This window comes from Papaver somniferum, chromosome 6 (assembly GCF_003573695.1).
Source record: "Papaver somniferum cultivar HN1 chromosome 6, ASM357369v1, whole genome shotgun sequence".
In the NCBI taxonomy this organism is placed as follows: domain Eukaryota; kingdom Viridiplantae; phylum Streptophyta; class Magnoliopsida; order Ranunculales; family Papaveraceae; genus Papaver; species Papaver somniferum.
The window spans coordinates 78555380-78572759 of record NC_039363.1 but is presented as its reverse complement, the minus strand read 5'-3'; the positions used below and the strand labels follow the sequence as shown (position 1 = coordinate 78572759).

General features: G+C 35.7%; 1 protein-coding gene and 1 non-coding gene across 3 annotated transcripts; both read right to left on the bottom strand.

Moving 5' to 3' along the window:
* Positions 1 to 10664: 10664 nt before the first annotated feature.
* Positions 10665 to 11433, bottom strand: LOC113285783 (cold and drought-regulated protein CORA-like). 2 transcript variants are annotated; one of them, XM_026534548.1, is made up of 2 exons: positions 11261 to 11433; positions 10665 to 11157 (listed from the first exon to the last, which is right to left on the bottom strand). In XM_026534548.1, exons 1-2 carry the CDS (start codon positions 11361 to 11363, stop codon positions 10868 to 10870), a joined length of 393 nt encoding a protein of 130 aa, XP_026390333.1. In that variant the 5' UTR covers positions 11364 to 11433; the 3' UTR covers positions 10665 to 10867. The 2 variants fall into 2 exon arrangements, with proteins under 2 accessions (XP_026390333.1, XP_026390335.1); XM_026534550.1 differs by having other exon boundaries at positions 10665 to 11154.
* A 5767-nt stretch (positions 11434 to 17200) lies between these two features.
* On the bottom strand, positions 17201 to 17274 carry TRNAI-AAU. The gene has a single exon. It is a non-coding gene; the product is annotated as a tRNA-Ile (tRNA).
* Between the last annotated feature and the right edge of the window lie 106 nt (positions 17275 to 17380).

Genomic DNA, 17380 nt, shown 5'->3' with positions numbered 1-17380 from the left:
AAACATAATTTTGAGACAAAAGTCACGAATTAGATATTTTAAAGATGGCGATCGTAACACCAAGAATTTTCATCGAGTAGTTAAGGGTCATACAAGTTTTAAAAGCATCAAAAATCTTCTTATCAATGAACGATGAACCGAAAACAAAGAAGAAATCTGGATGGGTATTGCAAATCATTTTGAGTTAGCCTTTAAAGATATTCTAACAAACTCCAAAGAATCAAAAATATGTGTATAAAGTTTATTGATGACAATGTAAGTTTATGAATTGAGAGACCTTTTAGCGAAGAGGAATTCACGAATGCAATTAAAGATCTGAGAATTGATCGTGCTCCGAGTCCAGATGGATATCTTATGAAGTTCATTATTGTTTGTTGGGATTTTCTAAAAGAAGATTTGATGAAGGTATTCTAAGAATTTCATAACCACAATATTGTTTATACGTCATTGAAAAACAATTTTATTGTGCTTATCCCTTAGAAGGCGGGTCTAGAGGGAGTACAATATTTTCAGCCTATTAGCCTTATTGAGAGTGTGTACAAAATCATCTCAAAGGTATTAGCGGAGCATTCAAATGTATACCTTCCTACTTTAATCTCAACATATAAATCTAACTTTTATAGGAAGACAAGTTCTTGATAGAGTATTCATAGCAGAATATGTGGATTCTAGACTTCATCAAAGATTAACGGGGTTGGTTTGCAAGCTAAACCTTAAAAAGGCGTTTGATATGTGAATTGAAAATTTTAAAATGAGTCTTATTCAAAATAAGGTTTGGTGGTGTTTGAAGGTATTGGATTAGAAATTAGTTAACATTCTCCAAGTTCTCGGTTCATATTAATGAATCGTTTTACGGTTACTTTGGCAGTAAAAAAGGGACTACGTCAAGGAGACCCACTATATCCTTTTATTTTTACTATAGTTGGTGAAATCTTAAGTTGTACGTCGAGAAAAACACAAGAAACTTGATCAAATATCGGGTTTTCGGTCAAAGAGGGGAATAAAAATAAATCACTTACAATTTGCCGATGATATTTATTATTTTTATTGATGGGAAGAGAGAACAAGTTGATGCCTTTCGTTACCTACTCATTTGTTTCGAGCTAAATTTGGGTGTGAAGATAAATTTCTCTAAGAGTAGCTTATTTGGGTCGCGGTCTAAGAGGGAGTTGAAAATTATGCTAACTTGTCGGATTGCAAGTGTGTCAGTTTTCATAGCAAGACCAGGTAAGTTAACTTTCATCAAAAGTATTTTTTTTAATATATCCATTTAGTATCTCTCTATTTTTCTTGACCATGTTCCATAACTAAGAAAACCGATGAAGTTGTGAGAAATTTCTTATGGGATGATGATCAAAATAAGAAAAGAATTCACAAAATTGGTTGGACAGTGACTACAAAACCAAAGGAAAAAGGTGGTCTTGGTATAAGAATAACTTAGCAAGTGAATTCGGATTTACTAAGAAAATGGTGGTGGCGAATTGGCATAGAGAAATATGTGTTGTGGTGATTATAGTTGAAAATTTTGTGAAACATTTAACGGCCGGGAAACTCTCCAACCCAAAGGACCTAAAGGTGGTATCTAGTATGTATATGATTTTTTTGATATATGAAGCTTCAAGAATCAAGGAGTTTGTGGTGGCTAGTATGTATAAAGTTAGTGAATGTTGTATAAAGTGGAGGTTTATGTTTATAAAAAGATATTCTCAAACCATTTCAAGTGAAGTACTAACTACATCAAATCTTCTTTATTCTATCTCTATTCAAGAAGGTGTTTTGGATAGCCGAATTTGGGTCGGAAATAATCATGGTCAATATATGGTAAAGGATGATATTAGGAGAGAAGAAGGTTAAGGTGAGCCAATTTCCGATCTATGTTGTATGGAGCCGTGTGTATTCTTACAAAATCATATTTTTTCCTTTGAATTCTTTCTCATGATAGGATAATGACGACGGACAAGCTTTTAAGAAGGGATATGTATGTTTCTAGCTTATGTTGTTTTTGTAACGAAAACGATGAATTCGTATTTATTCCATGGAATGTTGGACGAACCGTAGAATTTGGGATTACTTTGTTAAAAGATGTTTTTTTCGCTGGACTTACAATCAAATGTCACCACAAATGTAAAGTCGCGGAAGTTTAATTTGAGTGACAAAAGACTTAGTCGAATATGGAATAACATCCCGATTGCAGTATGGTGGCGCATATGGAGAGAGCGAAATGCAAGAGTCTTTGAAAAAAAAAGGTTTGCCAAACCACATTAGAAACGTTAAACTACAAGTGTTATTTTGGGACGAACCAAACACAAGGATGTTAGGTCTAACGGAAAATATGGTGATAGCTTCATGGGACAATTTATTCAGGCCTTTGTGAGCTTGTTTTTGTTGTCTTGGGTTGCCAAATTCCCCTCGCTTCCGTTTTATTTTTCATTCCCGCTTGTATTCATTGGGTTGAGGTACCTATCTTAAGTACTTCTCGTTTCAATAAATTTTCTCTTTTGATCGAACAAAAGAAATTACTCAACCAAGTCGAATGAAAAATATTAATGTACAAAAATTTGATTTTGGGAACATGTGCAGGTGCTTGCTTTATAATAAATGGTACATACACGCTTTCCTATTGGAATGGTTTCTTAGTTAACCAGAAAAAGAAAACAAAAGAACATTACAATCATAATAACAAAATGAGTAGAAAAAGGAAAAAAAAACATAACATAAATCCAGGGGCGGAGGCAGCCCTGTACAAGGGGTTGCAGTTTTCTATACAAAATTTTCTATAAAAAGTCTAGTGTTTTTCAAAGCCGGAAAAAAAGAGAAAAAACGTTTGCACCCTCTCAGATCCAAATAGTTGCAACCCTAGGCCTAAAAGAAAGTAATCCCAAAAGAGAAATCCACTTGACTATTTCCCATAATCATTAATCGTTCACACTCCACACACACATGAGAGACATATATTCGAAAACCAAACCAAAAACATAACTCTCGTTAATTAGGTACTTTGTTTTTTTAAGAAAAGAATTATTTTCTCAATTACATCATGATCGCGAGAGTGAGAGCTTGGATTATATGTTTCTTGTATTGTTGGTCCTTAGGTTCTAAAGATTATTTATTTATTTTTTTATGAACAATTTATTTTGATATGTATTTTATCTTGCATCCCTCTCTTGAATTCCTGTCTTCGCCCTGCATAAATCTGAGGAGAAGATAACTTGCAAAAATTTGCTTCAGTTATTTTAAATTTGATTTGATACTAGATTTGAATTTAAGTAATAATAAAAAGCTTTTAATTTGCTAAATAAATTTTTGGCACAATATTTGTACTAAAAGATCCAATGTTCGTTATAAATTTGACATTTTTATTATTAAAGTAATTATTTTCACAGTGCCAAAATTATCCGGGCTAGCATGTCACAACAAACAAAAAGTTGTATTGATTTTCTTTTGGTACACTGGCTAGGCCAGAAAACCTAACTTAATACACTTAATTATTCGAGCAAAAGCTCGTCCTTGTGATCCTCAGTCGAAAATCACTGTAAAATACCGGGTTGATTATTTATCCATACTCCATTATTATTCTCATTTTGATTGAGTTCTTAAAAATGATATCTTTGCGTGATCTCTAATCTTTGAGAGTAATTTGTAAGTTTCTAAGACTCTACTATTTTATTAATCTAGACTGAATTAGATTTTAATAGAATATAAGTGAAAAATAATTTTGGCATCTAAATTTGATAACCAACTTGACATACCAATGCTCATGAGTTTGATCCCCTTTGACATAAATACTATCAATATAGGTGTTTTCACGACACCTATACGAAGACAAAAGAAATCTCCATCTACGGACGAGCCTGCAGATAAATCTAGCATCCGATTTAACGATACGGATAATAATGACATTCAGAAGACCGCAAATAGCGGAGCTTCTAGATTGTACCAACCAACAATACTTACGGACATACTATGGCGGTCAGAACTTACATGCCAAATGTATAAACAAGTAGCAAATTAAAAAAGATTAGTGGCACTGAGACTAGACATACCATGCCAAAGGACGGTGTAACTACACGCGTAAGAAAAATTGTGAAATAACTAGCAAATACAGCCGATAAGGTATCAAACTCACAAAAATAATTTCTTACTTCTTTCTACTTTAAATAGTAGTAAATTGATAAGAAGGTTCGTTCCAGTGGGATTGGAGATTTATATTTGTTAATCAAATTTTTGAATATAATTGAAAGCTATGAAACCGATGAAATACTACTAATAGTGATCAAGGAGTTCTTCTCGGCCACAAGAAAAAGAAGTCTTACCAGCAACACATGGCTACATTCTCTGCATTATAGTATTACTAACCATCCAAGAATAATTGTGCGCTTATCTATTCCGTGATCATTATACCTATTACTAACAATCCTAGAATAGTTGTGTGCTTATCTATCCGGTGATCTCCTAAGTTCTCGAGACATGAAAATGTTCGACCACCTGATTCGCTCTCAACGTATAACCCAATCAAGTGCTTTAGATTCTTTGAGATGGGTTATTCCTAGTGATAAATTCAAAAAATGAACGTATCTACTAGTGTCGATCTTCACATATGGATACTTGGCGAAGCCACATCATCATTACCATACACTGGTTATTATATTTAGACATTCTATACAATTACGGGTCGAAAAATTTCTAATCTAGCACAGAACTATTAGTGAATTATTAATTTCAAAATAAACGTTTCACAAACACTTTGTAGCACTCTAGGAAATGTATCAATTTTGAGTTCATGTTTAGTTAGCTACCCATCCCAATGGAGTTCATGTCAGATATAAAGAATGAACGAATTTTTGGGGACCATCCTTTTTTGGGGGGACCATTGTCTTATTTTGGGTAAACCACATAAATAAATCTAGGTCACCCCATATATGATATTTATATTAATAACTAAACTACCCTAATAATTAATTTTAGGTTATGATTAGTTAAATGATTTAGTTAATAATAATTACTGAGATTATATTAAAAGATGGTATGATTATTAGATGAGTAGAATTTTAGGGAGAGTAAGTTAGAGAAGATGAAGGAAAAAAACATGGAAAATAAAAATAAAAAATCCAATTCACTAAGTTTGGGTGTTCAAGTGATGAAAACTCATCTGATTCTTCATCTCCATCCTCTCCTAGAGTATTTGTTAATCTTCACACTGATCCGGATATGAGTTATTTCTTAGATGGTGATTCTGTTCTTTCCAAAACTCAATCTCAAGATGAATATGATGGATTTATCAACCACAACCGGAGGAAGAGTATTTGGGTGTCCAGGTATGCTCCAAACTTAGATAATGTATGTTGAATTGGTCAAAAATTTCCTAAAAATGTAAAATTTTCAAGTGGATTTGGGCTAGTTCGGTTACACTATGTCAAGAACAGCTAACCGAACTCATCTGGAAGTGCAGTTTGATTGCTTTGGCTATACACGGAAGTAATCTAACTCACCTGAAAGTGTTTTTCGGTTACTTTCTCCAAACACGCAGGTTACCGAACTCTCCATTAATGAAGGTTTCTCAGATTTCAGTGTAATGTTCGGTTGGTTCGTAACAAATTAAAACCGAACTTTACGTAAAAATTAGATCTAACTTAGTGTACAAAGTTCGGTTGGTACGCAACCAATAACTAACCGAACTTAAGTAAAAATAAGAATTAACTTAGTGTACAAAGTTCGGTTGTTTCGCAAACTGCATGTTTACGAACTAGATAACCGAACTCTACGTAATATTAGAGTTTACTTAGTGTATTAAGTTCAGTTGTTTCGCAAACTCGAAATAACAGCGTAAATAACCGAACTTAGGGGAAAAAAAAAATGAAGTTCCAGTGTAATGTTTGGTTATCTAGATAAAATAAGAAGTAACCGAACGTTTTATTTGTTACTTGTTCGGTTATATGTCAACTTTGCTATATAAACCGAACCTTGAGTTCGGTTATTGCGATAAAATTTACAATTAACCGAACTCTAATGTAATTCCAATTGATGTTTTACATTTCTTGTAGATGGAAAGCCAACCTATACCAATGGATGATCAACCTTCTCCGATTAATATGTTTTTCGAAGATACATCTCATCACTATGCTAATGAGTTGGTATTTGACTTACCTATTGATGCGAAGAATTGGGCTAGAGAACATGCTAAGAGAGACAATTGCGTCCTAGTTTTGAATGGAAAAGTAAGCCAAACTCGTTTTGAAATGGTTTGTGAGAGAAGTGGAGATCCCGATGTTAGTCACAAGAGGAAGGGTTATGAGTATAAAGGAAAGACGACGAGGAAGAACACAACATGCTCAAAGAAAATTAAATGTCCGTTCAAGCTAGTATTTAGCAAGAGTAAATTAACGAAGAAATGGTTTCTAGGTATGGATAAGGTGGTAGGTCGTCATAACCACCGTCGTCCGGAAGATCTTGAAGGACATGCAATGTCCGCAAGGCTCGCTCCTCAAGAAATGGAAAAAATTGCTAAGTATAGGAAAATGAATATTCCACCTTCCATTATGCTTCGCTTATTAAAGGAAGATAACCCGGATAACGTATCAGGTTTGCAAACCATTTACAATGCAATTGAGACAATTAAAAGGAATGAATGGAAGGATAGACAAGTAATGCAACAATTTTTTTTTTGGCTCAAGATAAAGGCTATGCGGTTCAAAAGAAGGTAGGTCCGGGAGAAGAAATAAGTCATCTCTTCATTGCTCATCCGAAGAGTGTTCAATTGGATCAATCATTCCATGAAGTTCTTATAATGGATTGCACTTACAAGACAAACAAATACGAGATGCCATTGTTGAACATTGTTGGTCGTACGTCGACGAAATCACCGTTTAACGTTGCCTTTTGTTTTCTAAAGGACGAGCAAGAACCAAGTTACACTTGGGCGCTACAACAAGTGAAGGCGATCTATCGAGATGATGATATCCCCGGGGTTATCGTGACCGACAATGAGGTAGCATTGATGAATGTAATAGAGAAAGTCTTCCCATTGGCACATAATATGCTTTGTACATTTTATATATGGTGCAATGTGATGAATAGGTGCAAGCCTCAACTTTGTCCACCTAAGAGGATAGGATTTTAAGAGATTAGTAAGCTACCGGAAGATGAACAAGCGGATGCAAAAGAGGCATTCGATAAATAATACACCATAAATCATGCGAAATGGGTTTCCTTCTCCGGGGCATGGGAGGCATTGTCTTGGTCTCTCACCAAAGAAGGGTATTATCTAAATCTTGTCGAATTTAGAGAACATTGGTCTATCCCCGAATATCCGGAGGATATAATAATGTATGTGGTGGAGCAATGGTTGGAACCAAACAATGAGCGCTTCGTTTATGCTTTTACCAACCACCATAAACACTTTGGGAATCAAGCCACAAGTTTGGTAGAATCGGCTCACCACCGGTTGAAGAAAAATCTTTTTGGATGTGTGGATAATTTTGTGGTTGTGTTTAACGCAATGGAGAGTTACTTCAAACGCGATATTGAGAGAATTAAAGAGAAGTTCCAAAAAAATCCGCATCATGAAGTACAATAAGATTGTAGACAAAGGTGGTAACATCAAGAAAATGGAGGACATTAGGTTTTTCAAGGGACTACACTATAATGTTTCACATGCTTGCATTAAGTTTTTAAGGTTTTACAAGCCTTCTCGAACACTTGTTCCCGTAATTGGTAGGCCTGTGATTCTAAAACAATCATCCGGAGTTATTTCCATCTCGCCAAACGGTAGATGAAAGGTATCCGTCTCTGGATAATCCCTCTCGGCAAATGCAGTAACAGTGACAACATCAAATTTTTGGTGCGCGTGTTGTATCGCATTCCAAAGTACACAATCATATACCGCCAACTGGACCTCATCACACTCATTCTCAATATTTCATATCTTGTTCTTTTGACGTTTTAAAACGCGGACAACATTTTATGGTCCTACAAAAATAACATCATATCTTATATACTAATATATATAGAAAAGAACAATATATGTCAAAATATAATAAAATGACCGAGAAATCTAAATCTTGATGGTTAAGATTGAACCATACCTTTGTCGCAAAGATCTTGGCAGTCCATGAGTTTTTGTAGCCCATCAATACCTCCCCGCCATCTCTTGGAGTACCATATGTTGGATTCTTTGGCGGAAAACACAAATTGTCATCAGGAATGTATGAATATCTAGCACAAGGCTTTTTAGGCGTCTTTCTAGGTTTCTTTAACACTATTTCTACTTGTTCCTCTTCTTCTTCCTCTTCATCCGAGTCCTTCTCTAATTCATCATCATCCTTATCTCCAGCCTTGTCTCCATCTTCCTCATCTTTTTCACCCTCTTCATCGCCACCCTCATTTCCTCCTCCTTGAGCTGGTTCATCTTCTCCACCTTAATTATGTTCTTGACTGCCCATCTCTTCCACGATCTCTTCATTAACTTGTTGGATTACGTTGTCAACATTATCTCTATTGACACCATCTTGGATGACAACACCCGGTAATGACCCACCTCCATGCTTAGCATTTTTGGTTCCACGCTTACCGGCATCACAATGTACTTTGCCTCGAGGCATGGGAGTTCTCAGATCTTCCAGTGAAGGTTGGTTGGATTTTTTGCCTCTGCCACAAATCAAGAAAACAAAAGATATCAGCTTAACCGATAAATGATTCACTAAATCAGATGCAAATAAGGGTACTTAGCGAAGAGTTCGGTTTGTCAAATTTTTTTGCGAACAAACCGAACTCAACATTGGTCACTATTAGTGAAGAGTTCGGTTTGTCAAGTTTTTTTGCGAACAAACCAAACTCCACATGTATGCAACTACTGAAGAGTTCGGTTTGTCAAGATTTTTTGCGAACAAACCGAACTCAACATTGGTCACTATTAGTGAAGAGTTCGGTTTGTCAAGGTTTTTTTCGAATAAACCGAACTCCTCATGTATGCAACTCAACAAAGTTGGACAAGTTCGGTTAAATTGAAACTCAACATATTGGGCAAAATAGCATAGTCCGGTTACATTGAATTTTTTTTTTTTTTTTTGTAAAGATCGGTTACTGAATAGTTTTAGAATTTTATGCGAACCAACCGAACTAGATAGCTCAGTTCGGTTATACAAAAACTCAAAATAACGGGCAAAATTGGACAGTTCGGTTGCATGTGGAAAAACAATTTGTTGTAAAACTGGTTAAGTTCGGTGAGAAAAAAGTTTTAGGCTTCTTTGCGAACTAACCGAACTGGCAGTTCGGTGACCTAGTTTTGAATCCTATAGAACTGAACTGTTTTTCGTGTTCTTCCTTTCAGGAAGTTCGGTTAACAAACTAGGGTTCTTTAGAAATTCGTCCTAACCGAACAGTGCACTGTAACTTCCATTTGAACCCTATTTTGATGATTTCTATTCAATTAAACGAATCAAAATCAAATTAAAATTAATGGGTTTGTTGGAAAATACCTTCGAATCGATCCCATGGCAGAATCAGGCTTCTTACTGCGTCTGTTATACTGGATTGTGGATTCACTTGGTTGTTCCACTTCTTTATGAATCTCAAAATCACTTGGTTTATTTGCTAGATGCCCTAATAGGGGACCTGTTCTTGGGAGTCTGTTGGTTTTCTTTCGAAGAACCATTCTTATAGTCGATTGATTAATCGACGATGAAAATTTTATGAATCGACGATTAATCGATGAAGATGATGTTGAAATGGGGAAGAAGAGAAGTAGAGGAGAACTGATTTTTTTTTGTGCGGCTAGATTTAGATACTTTTGTTTTTGTTTTACATTAAATTAGGGTTAATTTTAATCAAGGGTAGTTATTAGATTAGAGTTAAATTTAATTAGGATAAGGACCAAATTAGTAATCTCATCTGATTATAGGATATCCCTTAACATTGTAGGGTAGGTGGCCTAATAAGACCATGGTCCCCTCAAAAAAAAAAAAAGAATGGTCCCCAAAAAATCGTTCTAAAGAATTAAGAACACCAACTCACCAAGCAAATAAACAAGAATTCAAAGTTCAAGCCCAAAAACAAAGAAGGTAAAGCAAAGCCCAAACCTCTTGACCCAAACAACAGTTAGATCAACTTATATAACTAACACAAAAAGATGTCCTCAAGTACATGACTGTATCAGGGGAGATGGCAAGCCATTTCCAGGTCATGCGTACTTAGTGCCAAGAATGTTTAGAGTTATCTTATGTAATTGATATGCAGGTTAGATTCAATCAAGGATCAAGTACCATTTTTATAACTAGACTGCTGTATCGCTATGGTTCTTATCTCTCTGTAAACTTGAGATCTTCTCTCTGTAAGCTTGATCTTCTATACGAAGGATCAGAGGCTCCGTATTTCGTTACCAAACTCTAGATTAAGGACCTCAAAGATTAGAGAGACGATTGGTAAATAAATGTGTTATGTACGGAAATTCTTTTGTTACTTTACAAGCATGATTTAAGCTTGTAATTTGTGCAGGCCTGTTCTACCTGGCCTTTGAAAGTAATTTGAAACTGTTTTTGTTTCTCAAGTTTTGTATCCATTTCATCTGAATTCAAGTTGTCATATTACAGTTTTATAGACAACTGTGAATGATCATGTGCACGATTGATAATATATCTAGCTATACGTTCACACGCAATAAGAATCATGCATTCTCATAAGTAATGTTCGTCATTTATTTATTCACCAGGATAAGTAAACACTTTTACCGGTGGACATACAAATATGTATTTGTGTCTCTACGAGCACCTGCTGATACATATATATTTGCTAGCTATAGTGGACTAGTGCTACTAATTCGGTAGAGTTATACACAGTACATACACATTCATGTTAACTCTACCGTCTAGACTACTTAGTTTTGAGGTCCGTTAACTTCAGCGGCAACAGAAGCTTCAAAAGCTCTGGCTTGGGCAGCGGAGTAGCAACAGTTATTGCAGCCACCCTTATAGTATCCACCACGATCACAGCAACCATGACGACAGTTATGCCCACCACCACGGCCACCTCGTCCACCATGGTCATATCCTCCTCCGCCACCTCCACGTCCACCGTGGTCATATCCTCCACGTCCACCGTGGTCACCACCGCCTCGTCCACCGTGGTACTTTGCATCTTCTGCTCCATTTTCATTTAATGTCTCTTCTATCAGCAACACCGAGACAGACAAGTAAGTGATTATCGACAACTAATATAACGCACAACCAAAGGAAAAGATTACAAAGATTGTTTGAACAATATAACGTACCTGTTTTCTTGGATAAGTCCTTAGCAGCCACCTCAGAAGAGATGAAAAGAACAACAGCAAGCAGAAGTGCAAATATAATGAAAATCCTACTATTCGTAACCATTTTAAACAGAAATACTTTTAGGAATGCACTAATGTATCTCAAGAAGAAGTACAGTACCCAAAAGATATTTGGAAGAACGAGGAAACTAATGTGATTTTAGGCTCAATTTATAGAGGAAAGAAAACGAAGGGTAAAACTTTACCACAGTAATAGCCATAAGAAGGTAAGTAAGCCATTAATAGCTAAGACCCGCCACAGTGACAATGCAGTTGAAGCTATGGATGTGTATTATTTAATACGATCTTATCGTTTCATTCAAACATACACAACCATATAACCTACGTCGGCCATGTAGCATGAATACCGTACTTTCTCATTTTGGCAGTGTATCATGACTCACCAGTCTTGTTATTTTCTCTTTTAAGACTTCCAACTAAAAATGTCATAATACGTACGTATCTTCTGGGAATATCCTGGTCTAACATAGGGTCATACTTGATCCTTGGAACCGTTTCTGTAATCCCCAAGATTATGTGGGTGCCTCGCATCAAAAAATGTTATGTGGTGTCTAGCAAAGTTGGGGATACAGATCATTCAACAAAGAGAAGAAAAAAGAGTGAGTATATCAACTTTACTGTTTTAATCTATCAGTTCCACTGTAATAGCAGATTCTATGGTATTACGTACCCCGTGTAATTTCAGTCTAATCTAATAAATTTCACGCTTAAAAAAAAAAGAGACTTTCCCGTTTTTTTTTCTTCTTTTGATCAGATCAATCGTGTATAAGTTATTTCTGATTTCTTACGGGATGCTTATATGCACTTTAAGAAATAGTTTTTCGACTTCTAAAAGTTAAAAACCAAATAGTTTTATGAAGCAAAAGAAGTTAAAAGGTGAGAAGTTATAAGAAGTCAAAAAATGTTACGCGGTGTCTAGCAAAGTTGGGGCTACAGACTATTCAAGAACGAGAAGAAAAAAGAGAATGAGTATATAAACTTTACAGTTTTTTTTCTTCTTTTGATCAAATTATTTTTTACTTCTTATAGAATGCTTACATGCACACTAAGAAATAGCTTTTCGATTTCTAAAAGTCAAAAAACAAGAAGTTTTATGAAGCAAAATATTTTTGTTGAAGCACTATTCTACAATCGGTATCTAAACACCCTCTTGAAAAATAGTCTTCCCTTCTTTTTTTCTCTTTTTCCTCTTTGTCTTCGTCTTCTCTACTTCACTATTAGCAACAGTAAGAAAACCCGATCAAAAAAGTAGAAATTCCCAATAGGTACTATTATAGTGGTCTTAGCTAGTAGCAGGTTCACCCATTAAGAGCCCAATAACTGGAGGTCCATAATTAAAAGCAAACAGAAAAATGGACCCATTTTTTTTTATTCCAGGTCCAATACACGTGCGAGATCAGGTATACGTAATTTGAAAATATCACAAATAACCTTCTCTATTTAACAAGTTATAAGCACGAGAAATATTATTATCATTTCAGATCCATTTTCTTCTTCTTCTCTTTCCTCTCACCGGCGCTGCAGATTCAGACGGAGATTTTTCTTCGTTCTTTCTCGTTTCTACCAAATCAGATGAAGATTTTTCTATTGCAATGTTTATTTTAGGGTTTTGGCGATCTAATCATTGTTGTGTTTGATTATGTCTCCATGTTTGATTTGTTGATTATATATTAGATCCAGATGAATAATCACATTTTTTGTTCATTTCATTACTAAATTTGGTTATACCACTTCTATTTTGTTGGTTTTAGATGTGTTTCAGTTCGTTTTTGTATATTGATGAGTGCTAAAAAGTGCATATTTCTATATATTTTTCTTGGCATTTAACTCATCTTTTGTGCATTAGTTCTACATTTTATCCCATATTCTGTATTTTCATTGTTTTCAAGAATAAATATTTTTATTAATTAATTTTGTATTTTTAGGTACCAAATAAAGCTTGGATGAATTGCAGAGCGAAAAGAGCAGAAAAGTAGTGAAAAGTCGGGAGGAATTACACAAGGAAGCCGCGAAGAATGTTGTGCGCAAGACCAAAAGGCTAGAACTGGGCTTGAAGAGGAAGAATTGTCCTTAAAGAAGATATGGGCTTGGCATTCCCAAGGCCCAAAACCCTCACCCAAACCCATTTCCAATATCCATAGCCCACTTCTCCTGTAGCCGTCAGATTGGATCATCTCAGCATCCTATGGTCGCCTCATCGTCGCTCATCAAAATCTGAAGATCCTGCTTCACACTACAACACCTAACTCTAATTTGCGCCGTTAATTTTGATGTATTATTCATCCAACGGTCGCTACAAGCTCCCTTCTATCTCGCCGTCAGATTGATCTATCAATTCCACATCCAACGGCTGAGCTTCTCAAATCATCAAACTCGTTGTACCCGATCAACACCCAAACACCAAATTCCCTATACCCGAACCAAACACACTTTACCCAAATTTCCCATCGACTTCTTCTTCTCTTTCCCCTCACCTCCGTCTGCAACTCCATCACCACCACGCCCTGCCACTGCCACAGCCACCTTCTCCACCTGCCATAGCCACCATCACCACTCTACAACAACCCATCTCCTTTCCTATCATTTCCCTACCACTCTACCCACCTAATTCATCGATTTCCCCTCTTTTTTCTCTGAAACCCTAGATGAGAAAATCAATGAATTAGGTCGAGTTAGATATGCAATTGGAAGGCATGGAGAGGAGCAGGAGAGTCAGAAGAAGAATGGGTCGACGTACATAAGCCATTATCAAGGATTAGGTAAACTGAATTTCAATTTTTAGAAACCCTAATTTACTGTTTTGGGGGTTTTGCTTGTAAAGTGTAATTGAGTATAAATAGATGTTGTGGGTATGTGTTAGAGTTATGCCCGGAGTAGCCGGTGCACCAAGTTGTAGTAGTTTATTTTCAGTATTGTGTTCATCATGTTATAATTTAATAACTAGGGTTTTGATGAAACCCATAATCATATGTTAAGATAATTCATGTTCATGTTGTTGTTCTTATTGTGCTTCATTGCTTTAGGAATGATAGTTAGCTAATGGATCAAATTATCCTGTGATCAATTGTACTGTAAGAAGACAGTTGATACTAGGGGTGAGTTAGTGAAGTTGGTTGATAAGTCATCCATTTGAGACCTCTCTGAAGGAAGAAATGTGCTTAATTGATAAAGGAATGACAGTTAGCTAATTGAACCAAATGAGCCTGTGATAGGTTGTGCTGTAAGAAGACAGCTTATACTAGGGGTGAGTTAGGGAGACTAACTGATAGATCTTTCATTGTAGTTTTATCTGGAAAGGAACAAGAACATAATTTGAATAGGTATTGCCTTAGCTTAGGATTATTGGGTGGATTCAAATGCCCTAGTGCTTTTAGTCACTAGAAAGATTTAGAAAACAACACCAGCTCCCTCCTTGTCCCTGTGGACTTCCCCTTATTTGCTCACTCACTACTTTAGATCCTGTATACTTGCAGGTTTAGGTTAAAACATAGTTTTGGGACATATTCCTTTTGCCACCATATATGAAGCAACAGTATGTATATCCCGTACTGACAGAAACCTGGTTTATTTTTGAGAAGAAGAAGAAGAAGATGCATCTTTATGATTTACGACGAGAAGATTTGTTTGTGTTTCCAGGTATGTTTTCTAATCATCTTCTTCAATTATTTTGTTCGTTTTTCTTCTTTTGATTTTTTTTTCGATAGTATTATGAAGATCAAATCGATTTTCATGACGCTTTTATGTTTTTAGGTTTGTTACAGTTTATTTTTGTGTACGAATTGACAGTACGTATACGAAGTACTGATACAAAATTCTTCTGATTCGGTTATATTCAGAGTTTTGCCACTTATTTTGGTTCGATCTATGAGTATGTATGTGTAGTACTGAAATATTTGCTTTGATTCGGTTATATTCAGTGTTTTGCCACTGTTTTTGGATTCGATCCATGAGTACGTATGTGTAATACTGAAATATGTGCTTTGTTTCGGTTATATGCATGGATTCATTACTTCTTCTTGACATGCAGTTTGTTTTTTAGTTCACGAATTTGCAGTACCTATATGGCGTACTGATAGAAACTTCTTTCGATTATGTTTTATTCAGAGTTTTGCCACTGGTTTTGGGTTCGATCCATGAGTACGTGTGTAGTACTAAAATATGTGCTTTGATTAGGTTATATTCATCACTTCTTCTTTACATGCAATTGATTTTTTAGTTCATGAATATGCAGTACGTATATGGCGTACTGATAGAAACTTCTTCCGGTTCTGTTTTTTTCAGACTTTTGCCACTTTTTTATTTGTTTGATCCATGAGTACGTATGCGAAACACTGAAATATGTGCTAATTTTGTACAACTTTTTCTATGTTTACTGTGCATATATAGGTTTTCCTTTATTTTTCTATGATTTAATAGAAATACTAGAGATTAATTGGTATGATCCTACAGTATATGTGATGTAAAACGTTTTCTAATTTATTTATCATTGATTTTAACAAACATGTACTTTTCATGTAAGCAGTGCAGCAGATACATACTCGAATTTGTAAGTAGTGTAGCGGATACGTATCCTATTTGTAAGCAGTGCGGTAGATACGTACTCAGATTTGTAAGCAGTGTAGCAGATATGTACTCGAATTTGTAAGCAGTGTAACAAATATGTACCCGATATAAATGAGCGTGTAGACACACACGTTTGGTAGGAAGGGGTATTATGGTCATTTCCATGTTTTAATTAATTTTGGATCTTTAAATAAAAAAAAATCCGATTGGACCCTATTATAAATAACTATATGGGCCTAGGACCAACTAGCAAATTTTCCTAAAGTAAAATACTGATACAACCCTTGTAGTGTTGAATCAGGAATATGGAAGATAATCGCATGGGTTAGTGTTAATATTGAATTTTTTTTGTATTATATAGGCTTAGTATTTTGATAAAAATGTTTTTCTGACCTTTGTTGGCAGCATACACTAAATCCAAACATTCATGACCATGTTCGGCAGGAACTACAGATTTTTTAGCTGGGAGTCCTCACGTGTGGTCGGCTCATGTGTAGCATTACCCTCCTACAGAAGACGATGTTGAACATTCAATGCTATATATAATATATCGACATGGAATTCAACTACTATACAGTGCTAGTCTCAGGATTCAACCAACGTACGATTGTCATTAGACATGAAGAAATCACGCCGCAAGACCCTCATAAAAGAGATTTACATGTCTCCCATTGAGATGTAAGATCAAAATAGGCCGAGAATATCTGTAGAGATAATCATAGAATAGAAGACCCAAAAGAGAGAGTGGGCGGCCATTTCATACTCAGGACGTACCTCAGTGTGATTGACCTCTGTTTCTTCTAATTCACTTCTAGGGATTTGTGTGTATCTTTATTACCGTCACTACATCTCCTCTATATAAACCACATCTCTGGTGGAGTTCATTATTCAGAGAAATAATAGTAGGTAGGCTTTGGTGTTTCAGCGGCACCAATATCTGTAGTGTATCCAATACAAACTATTTAGCTTATACTACTATGTTTGAGGTTTTTCCATCGCTCCTTCTCTTGCTTGTATGTTTAGGAACTACAGCAAATAAATGCATGGATCAGGTCATAATTTTCCACAGCTTTCTTGAACCTAGAATGCATTCAACGATAACAATCATTTGTGTTAATTTATCCAAGATTAGAATGATAATTGCAATAAGCTTGTTCTAGGCTCAAGAAAGCTATGGAAAAACATGGATTGATGCAAAGTTAGCTGGCACTCAAAGACTGATTAAAGGGTAAGCAGATCTTGACCTCACTCTGTTGAAACGCAAGACATACCAAAAAGGTGTACGGAGGTTGTGGGGCTCATTAAAAAAAATAGATTTGGCCCATGCAGGTCTCGAACCTGCGACCTTCGCGTTATTAGCACGACGCTCTAACCAACTGAGCTAATGGGCCATCAGCTTGCCATAAGACATCTCCGGCCGAACTTAAAACTTCGATTTTGAGGGTTCAAGATTTAATCCGGCAATTGGTAGTATGGTTCTGCTTATAACTTGTATAA